The sequence below is a fragment of the Hyperoodon ampullatus genome (assembly GCF_949752795.1).
Source record: "Hyperoodon ampullatus genome assembly, chromosome: X".
Lineage (NCBI taxonomy): Eukaryota > Metazoa > Chordata > Mammalia > Artiodactyla > Ziphiidae > Hyperoodon > Hyperoodon ampullatus.
The window spans coordinates 40,789,924-40,805,202 of NC_136913.1; the positions used below are offsets into that span (position 1 = coordinate 40,789,924).

The window sequence follows — 15,279 nt, forward strand, 5'->3', positions numbered from 1 at the left end:
AGTTAAATTTGAATTTCAGATAAACAACAAAGAATCTTTTAATACATGTAGGTCCCATGCAATATTTGGGACATGTATTTTTACTTGGTAAATCCGGCAACCCTAGTCAACGTTGATGCTTTGGGAGTCCTGGTAATATTTTCTATCCTGATGTTCATTCTGTGATCATCCATTGTGCATTTTTCTGTATATGTGTTATACTTCACAATTAAAAAAAACTTTAAAAAAAGCAAAAGTACACTCAGTGCAGCCTTGCAGATTTTAAAATATCTCATTCAACCACTGTTCTTCCTTCCCACCCTTAATCACTGCATGTGAGAGCTGTGGATCTGAAGTGTCGCTAGGCCCAAAACTGTGGGCTCTACGTTCAATTTTGATTACAATTACTTTTACACAGCATGCTTCTTTACTTCTGGAATCTTTTTTCATGCCCTGCCTTTCAGGGGTCTTACTTAATTTGTGTGACTGGCTTAATCTTACCAAAGGGCAACGTTAGGCTGGAAGGCCAGCCTCTACGCATCAGCCAAGAAATGCACAAACCAGTGGTCAAGAAACAAGTTGAACTGGCCAGCTAACCTGTGGGGGGTCAGAATGCAGTGGCCTGAAGCTATAAAGATAAGTGGTACTTTAGGGCCAACAACTTGGATGCAGACACTGTTCAGGATCCATAAAGTCGAATGCTTCAATCTGCTGCCTGCTTTCTAACTTAACACAGGTTTACACAAATACGTTGAGTGGCTCCAGCAAGTTCCCTTCCATCAGTGTATTACTTACCTACTTCCTACAGACACAACTGGAAAACCCAAGTAAAGAGTAGTGACCCGTGCAAACAAAAATCTGAATCATTTTTCTGCTGTGGTTTAAATAAGATGCTATTTACTGGCAAAAGTTCTTGCACGCTCAGGGTTTTTAATGTTGTGTTGTGTCGTTTGGTACTTTCATCTTGTTTTGAAATAAACCATTCCCAATTGTAAATGAAGAAAGAACTCCTCCAACTTTGGATCCTTCACTATAAAGTTTAGGATCAAACTTTATAGGCAGGTGGAACCCTTATCTGCCCCCTACCAGCCTTGAGAGTGCCAGGTTTCTTCACTCTAATAGCAAACTCTTTCACAAAGGGTATTAGGGTCGTGATTAGGCTCCTGGGCTGTGGAGACTGGTTGCCTGGAGGGAACCCAGCTTCACCACTGAGATTGTGTAGCTCTGGCCAGTGAGTGACTGACTCATCACTCTGTGCCTCAGTTTCCTCCACTGCAAAATGGGAATTAAAAATAGTAGCTAATACAAAGGGCTGTTGGGAACATCTAATGCTGTGTAAGGTGATTAAAGCACAGCTCCTGGCACACCTTCAACGCTCATCGATGATTATCATCATCAACCTACCATCGGCTACCTTCGAGGGTCCTAACACCTATAAGGACTCTACTTCTGTATCTAACGTAGGAAAAGTATCCAGATGCAGTTGGAGAGAGGGGGAAGGGGAGGTAGAGAGTAAGGGTTCCACCAGCCTACAAATTTTGGTCCAAGCTGCGCCCAGTCCACAGAAGGCGAAGCAGCGTCAGGAGGCCTCCCGTAGGGGCCGAGGAAGTGTCCACACCTGGACCCCAGACTCCGGCAGGAACCTCTGACCTCGGGCGCCCTCACTACTCACGTTGCGGTTGAAGCTGTTGCCCGGCAGCAGCGGCAGCGCCATGGCTCTCAGCGTCCGAGGGTCAAGGGGCCGAGAAGAGGGGCCGGCAGGCAGCTGCCACCCTGCGGCCGCGCTGTTTGACCCCCGACCCCACGTTACCTAGAGACCGAAATGGGTGTCACGAAAGGAGAAGGGGCTTCGGCAGGCCGTGGGCTCGGGGCGGGGCCGGGGCGGGGCTAGGGGAAACGCTCCCCGCCCGCACCTCCCCCCGCCCAACCCACCCACTCAGCCGGGTACGGGTCTCCAGAGGCTTTTCTCTCCACACGCATTGTGCAGGCACAAAGGCTGAAGAGCGCACCATTCCCCGCCCCCGCGGCTCGCTGGTTTAACCCTTGGATAGGGCTCAAAGCCTTTCATGTACTGAAGCTCCTCTGTCGCTTGCACATTTCTTGCCATTTGGTTATTAAATTTAGTTCAAACACACAGAAAAGTGCAGAAAATAAGATGACACCGTGTGCTCACAGAAATGTAACACCAGTGAATGTTACATTTACATCAGCTTTAATTTTGTAATTAAAACGTTCCAGATGAATCCAAAGCCACACATACCCCCGTCTGTCTCCCCACCCCCACCCGCGCGATCACCAGCACCGGAGAAAACCCATTCAGCGGTAACCACCATCCTCAGTCCTTCCTCTGTATCTTTTTATATTTGAACTAAACGTTTGTAAGATGCTCGTTCCTGGTGCAATCATGGTGGCCAGGGGCCGCGTGAGTTGGCACAAAATGCAACCTCTGTCAGTCCATCATGCACCCAAGATGCCCAAGCCAGAAGCTCCTCTCCCCACGCCTACAGCTAATCCCTCCCTGAGTCCTACTCTACTGTTTGGACACGCTGGGTATCTCTCAGCCACCACCCCTTCTGTCTCAATCGAGACCCCATTATTTCTTGTCCGGTTTTCTTTTAAAACAAGCAAACAACAACAAAGAAAACAACTAAATAATCTTGCCTCCAGAGCCATCCTCTTATATAATTCATGATGCACCTGTTAACTCTTCTGCTTCAATATTCTTCTATCCTTCACGAGGCAGGCCAGCTCCTTAGCCCAGTCAGAGCCTATGTCAGGAGGCGCCCACGAACTCCCTCCATCCCTTTCTTTGCCCCGCTCCCTACTCCAGCTCCGAGAAACCACTGGCAGTTTCCAAACCGGGCTCTGCAGTTTCTCCCCTCTGGGATTTTGCAAATGTCACTATCTGCTAGAAAACACCCTTCCTTCCTATCTTTAACCTGGGTAACCACTTCTTGTCTTTCAGGACTTGGTTAAGTGTGGGAGAGGGGTGTGGAAGGCTTTGTCATTTCTGGGAAAACTTCCTCCACCTTCTCCAACTCCCCCATCTGTATTAGGTGCCCATTCTAATGGTGGCTTTTGTGGTACTGCATTGTAATGATGGTTTTACTTGACTCTCTTCAAATGCCCCCAAGTTCTTCCAGGGCAGGGACTCTATCTCCTTTTTTATTCATTAAAAGCATACATTATTGTTTTTCTGTGTTTATAAATTTTACACTATAAATTTCTTTTTTTTTAAATTTATTTATTTTATTTATTCATCTTTGGCTGTGTTGGGTCTTCGTTGCTACGCGTGGGCTTTCTCTAGTTGCAGCTAGTGGGGGCTACTCTTCGTTGCGGTGCGCAGGCTTCTCATTGCAGTGGCTTCTCTTGTTGCGGAGCACAGGCTCTAGGCATGCGAGCTTCAGTAGTTGTGGCACATGGGCTCAGTAGTTGTGGCTCCCTGGCTCTAGAGTGCAGGCTCAGTAGTTGTGGCGCACGGGCTTAGTTGCTCTGCGGCATGTGGGATCTTCCCGGACCAGGGCTCGAACCTGTGTCCCCTGCATTGGCAGGTGGATTCTTAACCGCTGTGCCACCAGGGAAGCCCTACACTATAAATTTCTGCTACCTGCTTTTCTCACCTAAGATTTTGTTTTTGAGATTTCTACATGTTAACACATGTAGATCTATTTCATTCATTTTAAACGAATTGTATGATTATACCACAAATCACTGATCCCTCTGTTGTCATCTGTTGATGACGATGAGGTTGTTTCCAATTTTTCAGTAGTTATCAACAATGCTGCAAAGAACAGCCCTCTCCTGTTTCTTTGGAGATTATCTAGGCTATATGCCTAAAGGTGGAATTGTTCACACCTTCATCTGTACTAGATCTCCAGAATCTTTGAACCAATTAAGAAAGTTCCCCTTTCACCTTCATCCTTTCAACAATAGGTATTATCAAATTGTATAATTTTGAACAGTCATCTGAATAAATGTGAAATAGTATGCCATTGTTATTTTAATTTGTTCCCCCCTAATTCCTAGTGCAATTGGTCATCCTTTCACAGGCTTGTTACCTTCTTCTGTGACTCATCCATTCATATCCTTTGCTGATTTCTCTATTTGGTCATTTGTAATTTTTAGTATATATTCTGGATACTAATCTTAGGCATAGCAAATATCTTCTCATCATTTGTGGTTTGTCTTCTCCATTTATAGATTTCTTTATTGTACATGAATATGTCATTTTACTTAGATCATTCTTTCCCATTATGGTTTGTGCTTTGTATGTAAATTCAGAAACTCCTATAGAACAAAAAATTATTCTCCTACATGTTCTTACAAATATTTTTAAATGTTTCTTTTTTCTTACTTTTTAAATTGAAATAATTTCAAACTAATAGAAAAGTAGCAAGAATAATACGAAGAACTCCTGTTTGCCCTTCACCCAGATTCCCCCAATTGTTTTATATTTTACCATTTGGGTTTTATCATTCCTTCTGTATATACAAATTTTCCATTTTAGAGTAAATACCAGACATCATGTCCCTTTACCCCTAAATACTACAGTGTATATTTCCTAATAACAAGGACATTCTCTTACATAACTGAAGTACAGTAATCAAAATCAGAAAATTGGTATTAATTGAGTACAATTTCCTAATAACAAGGACATTCTCTTACATAACTGAAGTACAGTAATCAAAATCAGAAAATTGGTATTAATTGAGTACTATTTCCTAATCTAAAATATTTAATTCAAATTTTGTCAATTGTCCCCAAAACGTTCTTTTTAGCAAAAAAATTAGTTTAAAAAATCTGGTCCAGAATCTCATCTAACATCACAAATTAGTTGTCACATCTCTTTATTCTCCTTTGATCTGGAACTGTTCTTCCATCTTTCTTTGTCTTTCCTGACCTTGATATTGTTGAAGAGAATAGGCTTCTTCAACAAAAATAAGAACATTATTTGGTAGAATGTTCTTCAGTTTCGGTCTGACCAGTGTTTTCTCCTGAGTAAATTATTGTCCTTTTGTTTATGGCATTTTAGCAGGAACACCACAAGAGGAACGCTGTGTCCTTCTCATTCATCAAAGGAGCAGGTACATAATGTGTATTTTAACCATCAATACTGAAGTTAACTTTGATCACTGGTTAAGTGGTGCATGCCAAGTTTCTCCACTGTAGTGACTTTTTTTTGCCTTTCTTATTAATAAGAATTCTGCGAGGTGATCATTTGGAACTATGTAAATACCAAGTTCCTCATTAAACTACTAGCATCAATGATGATTTTGCCCAAATCATTTATTACCACTGTGATTGCCAAAGGATGATTTCTTAACTCCACCATTCCTTCTACATATATTAGTTGGCATTCTTCTACAAGGAAGAACTTTTCTTTCTCTCCATTTATTTATGTATTCATTCATTTACATCAGAATGGTCTACAGACTCTTGTTATATTCCGTGCATTATAATCTGTTACTATTATTATTTATTTTGATGTTAAAATCGTCCTACATTTGGTCAGTGGGAGTCCCTCTAAGCTGACTCCTCTGTTCTTTTGATTTTCCCTACCATTTTTCAAGTACTTCCTTGTACTCTCACTACAAGATATTCGAGATATCTATAGTATAGGTAGACATAGATGGGCACAGATAGCTATGTCTCTTTCCATTTCTGTCTTTGGATGGATAGGTAGATAGATAGATAGATAGAAAGACATAGCAAAACCCTTGAGTTTATACTGATAAGTCCAATTTCAGTCAACACAATAGAGTATGTGGTCGAGTTCCCCTTTCCACATCTATAATGCCCTTCTCAAACTGTAAGAAATCTGATTCCAATTACCCTCAAAATATTTACTTATTTGCTCAATACTAAAAGACCCCCAAAGCAGTTTCAGAATACCTAACTCGTGTCATTGTGAAAACAAACCTACTAACTAAAGTTCAATATATGTTTTCAGGGTTTTTTTTTTCTTTAGTCTTAATGTATTTAGTCATAATACTGTGTTTCAAAATGAGTTGGGTGTGTTGCCCCACTCTTGTCCTCTCCTCCTTGTTTAGAGTGATTATGTTACTCATTTGAAAAACAGTCTGGTTCATTCTTTTCCCATTTGTAGCTCTCGCTCAGTGTTTTGCTCCATCCTTGTCTGTTTCTCCTTTCTCTTTCTTATTTTGTAGTTGTGTTTCTCCCTTTTCCATTTGATTAATTTAGCTAGTGGTTTATATATTTTGTTACTTTTTTCAAAGAACCAGAATTTTGATTTATTACTCTGACCTACTGTTTTCTATTCCTAATCTTCATTATTTTTCTGTTTTTACCTTTATTTTTTTCTTCTTTGTCCTTTCTTGTGGCTCATTTGTTGTTCTTTCTCTCACTTTTTAAGTTGATATAATTCATTCATTTTTATTGATTTAAGTGTTTAAGTGTATGAATTTTTCCTCTGAGTTCTACTTTAAATGTATCCAATAGTGTCTGATATGTAGTATTTTCATACTTGTTTGTTTGTTTTTAAAGATATTCTGTAATGTTGGCTTGTATTTTCCATTTCACTCCAGTTGTTTAATAGAAGACTTTTAAATTTCTAGTTGGAAAAAATTTTTTAATTCTAGTTCTATTTCACTGAGATAATAAAGTATTGTTTGTAATATTCCCATTGTATAAAACTTATTGTCGGGCTTCCCTGGTGGCGCAGTGGTTGGGAGTCCGCCTGCCGATGCAGGGGACATGGGTTCGTGCCCCGGTCCGGGAAGATCCCACATGCCGCGGAGCGGCTAGGCCCGTGAGCCGTGGCCGCTGAGCCTGCGCGACCGGAGCCTGTGCTCCGCAATGGGAGAGACCACAACAGTGAGAGGCCCGCGTACTGCAAAAAAAAAAAAAAAAAAAAAACTTATTGTCAATTTCTTTGTGACCTAATATTTCATGGGTTTTTGTAACTATGCTATGCACAGCTGAGAAGGAAGGCGTACTCCCTATTATTCAGTTCTAAAGTTCGTTATATGTAAAGGAGATCTATTTTATTGATTATGCTGTTTACTTCTTCTGTATCCTTACTTATATTTCTGCCACTTGATCTGTTCTGCACTAGGAATGACCTATTAAAGTCTCCTATTAGCAATCTGTTTCTATCTGTATCATCTTGCATCTACAGTTCTGCTTTTTAAAGATTTTTAGAGATTTGGTGCATAGGTTTTCATAACTGTTATACCTACATTGTGAAATTGAAATTAGATACCCTTTTTTTGTCACATTTAATTATTTTTGGCCTGAATTCTACTTTGTTTGATATCCTTGATCTCACAGTCCCCACTTATTTGTTATTTCCATTTGCCCATGCCTTTATTTTTACCCTGTCTGACTCATTTTGATTTGAATGTATCTGCATACACCACATATTTGGGTCTTGCTTTGTGAGCCATACTGAAAATATTTTTCTTTTAGTAGGTGAGTTAAGCCCATTCACACTTCTTGATAGGACATTTTTTTAATCTCAACTCTGATATATTATTTTATATTGTAATCACCATGTAAACTATGTACGTTTACTGCTTCTTTTTCTTCATGATGTGCTTTCTTTGCTATTGTAATTTATAAATTCTCTTGGTGTTCAAGGAGGCTTGTGTTTTTGTTCTAGTGTTTATTTCTGTACTTATAACTTCTTTAAGACAATTGAATGTCTTCAGTTTTACCAAATAATATTAAAAGTTTTAAAAGTGATTATAGCCAATACATTGAAATTTTCATTTCAATAAATATACTTTTATTTCTAGAAGTTTCCCTTGTTCTTTTTAAGTCTATATGTTCTTTCTTTTAAGTGGGATCCTGCTCTTATAATTTCTCTTGCTTATTTTCTCTTTAATCATTCTTGAAATACTTAGTTTAGGGTCCTTAACCAACAATTCTACCCTCTGATGTTCACCTTCCCTCTTTCCTGTGTTGGCTGACTCTTCTTTGTGTCAGATTGCTCCCTTGTGTGTTTATAAATGTTTCTGGTCATCCCATCTATGGGGCAAGTAGTAGAGTTGGGACTCCCACCTTCTGATTCCAAGTCCAGTGTCTTCTTCAATATGTCACAACTCACACACAGAAGGCCTCTGCCTTCTACAAGGAGAATATTTCCCAAACAGAAAAGCAATTCTAATAAGAATGACTTTCTTAAGGGAGTAACAGAACAAAATATCTTAAATTAGAGCTGTCTGAAAAATCTAGGGCCTGAGTCCGCCACACACATCTATTGCCCTGGCTGTTCACACATGCTATCTCCTTTGAGCACACTGATACCTCCACTTTTGTACTTCTGTAGTTACTTCACACATAGAGTCTTACATTCATTGATTCAATCGTTTTCCATTTAGCAAATATTTATTGAGCATCTACTCTGATGTGCCAGGACCGCTTCCAAACATTGGGATTAATCAGTGATTAGGACAGAGTGAACACTTCTAAATACCCCAGATCGGAGATTCTCAGTCTTCTGCAACTTGCAACTTTTCTTCTTGCTTTGTTTTCCTTCCATGACACCTATCTTCCCATTCCTTCTGCTCTGACACATCTACCACAAAGGAACATCTGAAATGGCGTGTATCTCTCTTTAAAATAAATTGAAAGTAAACTAGTTCTGAGAATTGCAAGACACCCCTGGAAATAACTGAAAACACTTTGGGGCATGTCAGGACCAGTGCTGGGAAGCGCTGTTATTAATGTTCAAAGAATCTATGTTACACACACCCGTGGATGAAGAAAGCGCAGGGGAGGCCAGCAGAGCTAACACTTCTGAGCAAGCCCAAACTAGCCTATGAGCAAGGAAATATTTGCCTGGTTGGAGAATTTCTTTTGAGGAATGAGGTCATCCTGCAATCTAGATCCTTTCGACAGGATGCAAGAGCCCTTGGCAGCAGGAGGGAGTGCCTTTGCCAGTATTTCTGCTGGAACTTCCTTTTCTCCTCCATTGAAGCCTTGCCTCTCAAGCCTCCCTTGTCCTGATGTCCTCATAAATATCACTGCCCCATTCCTCTGAGCTCCTTAAAATTGATGCTCTTCATTATTTTGTGCTCACTTGGGTTACATCCACATTTCAAGTCCTCATCCTGAGCATTTAAAAGAAGAATTAGCACCAACCTTCACAAACTCTTCCAAAACATAGAAGAGAAGGGAGCACTCCCTAACTCATTCTATTAGGTATCACAAGAAAAGAAAAGTTATGAATACCCCTTAAGAACAGAGATACAGAAATCCTCAACAAAATATTAGCAAGCGAGATCCAGTTATATATAAAAAAGAGTATACACCATGACCAAGTGGGATTTATTCCAAGAATGCAGAGTTGGTTTAGCATCTGAAAATTAATTGATGTACTATATCATATTAATAGAATGAAGGACAAAAATCACATGATCATCTCAATAGACACAGAAAAAGCATTTGACAAAATCCAACACTGTTGTTTGATAAAAACACTCAACAAACTGAGAATCGGAGGGAACTTCCTCAACCTAATAAAAGCCTTACACACACACACACCAAAAAACAACAACAACAACAAAAATAAAATAAATACACACACACACAGGTAACATCACATCTGATAGTGAAATATAGGATACTCTCTCCCTAAGATCAGAAACAAGACAAGAATGTTCACTCTTGCCACTCTGTTCAACAATGCTCTCAGGGATACATGACCAATACACAAATCAATTGTATTTCTGTACATTAACAATGAACAATTTGAAAGCTAAATTAATATTTACAATAGCATCGAAAAGAATAAAATACTAAGGAATCAAATTAGCCAAAAACTAAAACACTCGTACATGAAAACTACAAAACATCAGTGAAAGAAACTAAAAAAAAAACCTAAAAAAATGGAAAGATATCCATTTCATGGATTGGAAGACTTAATATTGGTAAGATTGCAATGCTTTTCATATTGATCTAAAATTTTAATGCAATCACTATCATAATTTAAAATGCTTTTTTGCAGAAAACCTGATCTGAAAATTCACATGGAAACACGAGGGACCCAAAATAGTTAAAACTGTCTTGAAAAAGAACAAAGTTGGAGGATTTGTGCTTCCCAACTTCAAAACTTACTACCGAACTACCATAATCAAGGCAGTGTGTTACTGGTATAAAGGTAACATACAGATCAATGGAATAAAATTGACAGTCCAGAAGTAAACTCTTACCTTTACAGTCAATTGATTTTTGACAAGGGTGCCAAGATAATTCAGTGGGGGAAAGAATAATCTTTTCAACCAATAGTGCTGCAACAACTGGATATCCATATCTTAAGCATGAATTTGTACCCCTGCTACACACCAATACATGGTCATCATACCATAAACAAAAATTAAGTTGAAATGGACCAAAGACCTACATGTAAGAGCTAAAACTGTAAAACTCTTGGAAGAAAATATAGGAGTAAATCTTGAACTTAGTTTAGGCAATGATTTTCTTGGTATGACACCTAAAGCACAAGCAACAAAAGAAAAATAGACAAATTGATTTCATCAAATTTAAAAACTTTCATGCTTCAGAGGACACCATCAAGAAATGAAAAGACAACTCACAACAAGGGAGAAAATATCTGAAATCACATATCTTCTAAGGGACTTGTATCTAGAATTTATAAAGAACTCGTACAAGTCAACAAAAAAGACAAGTGACCCAATTTAAAAATGGACAAAGGATTTGAATAGACATTTCTCCAAAGAAGATATACAAATGGCCAGTAAACATATGAGAAGATGTTCAATATCATTAGTTGTTTGGGAAATGGACATCAAAACCACAATGGGACACTACTTCACACCCACTAGATTGGTTATACTCAAAAAGATGGACAGTAATAAGTATTGGTGCAGATGTGGAGAACTTGGAACCTACATACATTCCTAATGGGATATAAAATATTGCATCTGCTTCGGAAAACCATTTGGCAGTTTCTATAAAAGTTAAACACAGAGTTACCATATGACCCAGAAATTCCATCTTTAGGTATATGCTCAGTAGAATTGAAAACATATGTCCACACAAAAACTTGTACATGAATGTTTATAGTAACATTATTCATAAGAGTTAAAAAGTGGAAATAACCCAAATGTCCATCAATTGATGAATGGATAGGCAAACTATGGTATATGCATACAATGGAGCATTATTTGGCCATAAAATTATATAAATTAACTGATTCATATTAATGTATCAGTTGATCAACCTTGAAAACATTATGTGAAGTGAAAAATGCAATATACAAAAGGCTATATATTGTATAAGTTCCTCATATGAAATATTCAAATAGGCAAATCCATAGAGAAAGGCTGTAGGTTAGTGGTTGCTGAGGGTTGGGGGCAGAAGAAATGGGGAGTGATTGCTAATGGGTTTCTTTTAGGGATGACATAAATGTTCTAGAATAAATCATGACCAATGTACTACTTGTAAATATATTAAAAGCCACTGAATTGTACACTTTAAAAGGTGAACTTTGTGGTATGTGAATTTTCTTTCAATAAAGCTATAAGGAAATATTTTTAATTCATTAAATTAAATAAAATTAAAAATTCATTTCCTCAGTTGCACTAGTCACACTTCAAGTGCTCAATAGCCACACATGGCTAGTAGCTACCACATTGAGTACACAGATATAGAACATTTTGGGTTATCACAGAAAATTTTATTGAACAGTGTTGATCTAAGTCTCACTACAAGATTCCAGAGATTTAAGAAATATATCAAACCCACACAGTGTAAGGGCTTTATTTGAATCTTACTTGGACAAACAGTAAAATAAAGTTGAGAAGATGGGGAAATTTTGAATATTGATTGGATATTTGGTTATATTAGGAATTACTGTTAAATGTTTTAGGTATGACAATAGACTCATGGTTACGTCTTCTGAAGGTACTTATCTTTTAGAGATAAATACTAAAGTACTTATGGATGAAATGATACAATGTTTGGGATTTGCTTCAAAATAACCCAGGGATCGGGAGATCAGCACAAATAGATATAACAAAATTGTCCATGAGTCAATAACTGTTGAATTTCAACAATGGGTGTCTGGGAGCTCATTGTGCCCTTCTCTCTATCTTTGAAAATGTTGGAAATTTTTCATAATAAGCAGTCAATAAACAAACAGGCAGCCACTACTTACTCGTATCTAATTGACAATTACCTCATGAAAATATAGCGTTATCAGATTTTCTAACATTTTAAGAGAATTCAGAAATCCAGATTCTTATGTAAAATCTCTGGCATTTCATTGCTGGTTCATTTGTTTAATTATAGAGCACAAAAAAACAATCACATCTGGAGCCTGGGTTCAGTACACAGCCCCCACTCTACAAGATCCAGTTTAGAATAATCAATAGAATTAATGGATTCTGAGGTCGTCTATCATGAAAGTGATTTGTTTTGAGCATATAATTAATATTGTGTATCTCATTTTTAAAAATTATGACCTATTTCAAAAAGGTACAAAGAATAATAAAATAATCACTCATATACCTGCTATGCAGCCTTAACAAATCTTAATATTTAGCCATATTTGCTTCACAAAGAAATAAAATGTTATGGATACCATTAATGTCCTCTTTCTGCCTCTCCTTAATCCCATTCCCTCTGTCTCTCCAAATAACACTATCCTGAAGTTTCCATCCATCTTTCCAACCAAATTTATAGAATTTCACTACAGCTGTATGTATTCATAAACGATAAATGGTTTTTTCCTGTTTCCAGATGTTAAATAAGCAGTTTCATTTTTTAAAAAATCAATTGCACTTCTGTCTACCAACAACAAACATCTAGAAAACTAACTTTTAAAAAGACCATTTAGAATAAATCAAAAAGTAATATCTATCTAGGAATAAAGCTAACAGAAGATAAGCAAGACATTTAGGGAGAAAATGATAAACTACACTGAAAGGCATTAAAGAAGACCTAAATAAATGGAGAAATATATTACATTCATGGGCTGGAAGATTCAATATCATGAAGATATCAATTCTCCTTAATGTCATTCCAGTCACAATCCCAAAAGAGACATAAAGTGGAGGGGGAAAAAAATCAAGTTGCAGAAGACAACATACAGAATGATCTATTTATATCACTTTCAAAAACACACAAAAGCAAACAATATATTGTTTAGCTATACAAACATATATGCAAACTAGAATGAAAAGTAAGAATATGATAAGTGGAAATACATGATAAGAGCTACAATTGAGTAGGAAAGGAACAGGAATTCAAAGGTGACAATAATGTTCTATTTCTTAAACAGAGTGATGTGAACATGAGTGTTCATCGTATGAAAATTCTTTATACCTTACACATGCTTTATAAATAGTGCTTTGTGTTCAATCAATATTTAATAAAGACCAATTTTTTAAAAATAATGATATACATCTATAACACTACCATGGCAATATGTCAACAACATATACGGTCAAGTGATAATGTTGAAAACCCTATACACAATATTAATTAAAATATGTACCAAAATATTTTTTTTTTTTTTTTTTTTTTTTTTTTTTTTTTTTTTTTTTTTTTTGTGGTACGCGGGCCTCTCACTGCTGTGGCCTCTCCCGTTGCGGAGCACAGGCTCCGGACGCACAGGCCCAGCAGCCACGGCTCACGGGCCCAGCCGCTCCGCGGCATATGGGATCCTCCCAGACCGGGGCACGAACCCGTATCCCCTGCATCGGCAGGCGGACTCTCAACCACTGCGCCACCAGGGAGGCCCTGTACCAAAATATTAATAGTGGCTGTGTAAAATATTACATAGAATATGCACAAATTGTTAATAGTGGAAATAAGCACCAAAATGTTAATAGTGGTTTTGTATAATATTAAATAAAATATGCACCTAATTTTAATAATGGTTATATATAATATTAAGTAAAATGTGCGCCAAATTAACAGTGGTTATGTCCTAGGGAAAGTTTGGCTGTCTTTAATTTTCTCTGTTGTATAGGAGTTGGATTTTTTGCAATTCACCATCAGAAAAAAAAGAAAAAGAAAACAGAAAAAATTTTAATAACAAAGAATCATAGACTTGCAGGAAATATTCAAGGTATATTATATGGAGAAAAGACTGGATGAATTAAAAGAGAAAAACCTGAGAGCAAAGCAAAAACAGGGGAGGGGGTCTTAAAGTAATTCAAAGATGGGGTAAAGTGTGGTGACCAAGGAACTGTAAAGAAAGGGCTAGATTCAAAACACTTCATGGAAGGGCTCTAGGGGAAATGAGACAAGAAAGTGCCTACATCTAAGGGGTGGGGAGAAAGGGAAGATATGTTTTCAGGGGGAGGTAGAAATTATATGTCTGAGACATAATAGCAAACCTACCTTGTTCTCTTTTTATAAATGAGAATATAGGCACAGAGAGTTTGAGCAATTTGTCCAAGTTTCTCAGCTGACAAGTGATAGAAGTGGAATTCAAATCCCAGCTCTCCACAGCCAAGGCCTTTGCGCTTAACTGCTATACAGGTGCACCTCTTGCTATCCATTAGGCAATGTCCAGTTCCACTTCTTTGATATTAGTGATTAGGGAGTTCAAAGGAGATGTTAGTACCAAGGCCAGAATATTTGGGTGTACACTACATAGAGATAGCTGTTAAAACTGAAAATGAGTTCTCTGATAGGAGATTACAAATGAGGCAAAGAAGAGAACTGAAGAATAAATCTTGGAAAACAGACCCCTTTACTACTGCTATTATCTTAACAAAGTTAAGTGACTTGATAGAAGTGACAAGAATTAGAGAAAGACATGTGTTCAAATCCCACCTCTGCTACTTATTAGCTGGGTGATCGCAGGGAAAACCACTTAACCTCTCTGTGTGGCAGTTTCTCATCTGTAAAATAGATGGTCATGAGAATTACATGAAATTGTATGTAAAGTACTTAGTATTGTAGCAGCCATATAATGGATGCTCAATAAGTGCCACTTTATTTTTAATTTTGTATTAGAAACAGGAAGATCAGAGACTGAGAAAGTAGTATTTAGGCACGTAAACATATTTGTTGAAACTCTAAAGAAATATTCTTCTTCCTGATATTTTTATAAAAGTCCTCCATTTCTTAGGGCAAACTAATCTCTCCCTTGCCTCCCAGTTACCAAACTATGCATCACTTTACTCATTACTTTGATCTATTTCCCTTCTAAGTAGAGGTACCCTTTCTTTCTTTTTTTCTTTCTTTCTTTTCTTCTCTAAGTGAGAGAATCATAGGCGCAAGAAAACAGAGCATATCTGAGAAGCATATCACAAATAAACACTGTAAAATACATGTGTTAAAGCTATTTTTGAAATAAAA

At 37.5% G+C, this 15,279-nt stretch overlaps 1 protein-coding gene across 1 annotated transcript in view; it reads right to left on the minus strand.

The window, feature by feature from the left end:
- The window catches only part of EFHC2 (EF-hand domain containing 2), a gene marked incomplete at both ends in the record, with an annotated part of 179,715 nt that extends 178,022 nt beyond the window's left edge, over positions 1 to 1,693 (minus strand). The window contains 1 exon segment of the mRNA XM_079727614.1: positions 1,652 to 1,693. Coding sequence (XP_079583740.1) covers positions 1,652 to 1,693 — 42 coding nt within the window.
- Positions 1,694 to 15,279: the final 13,586 nt, after the last annotated feature.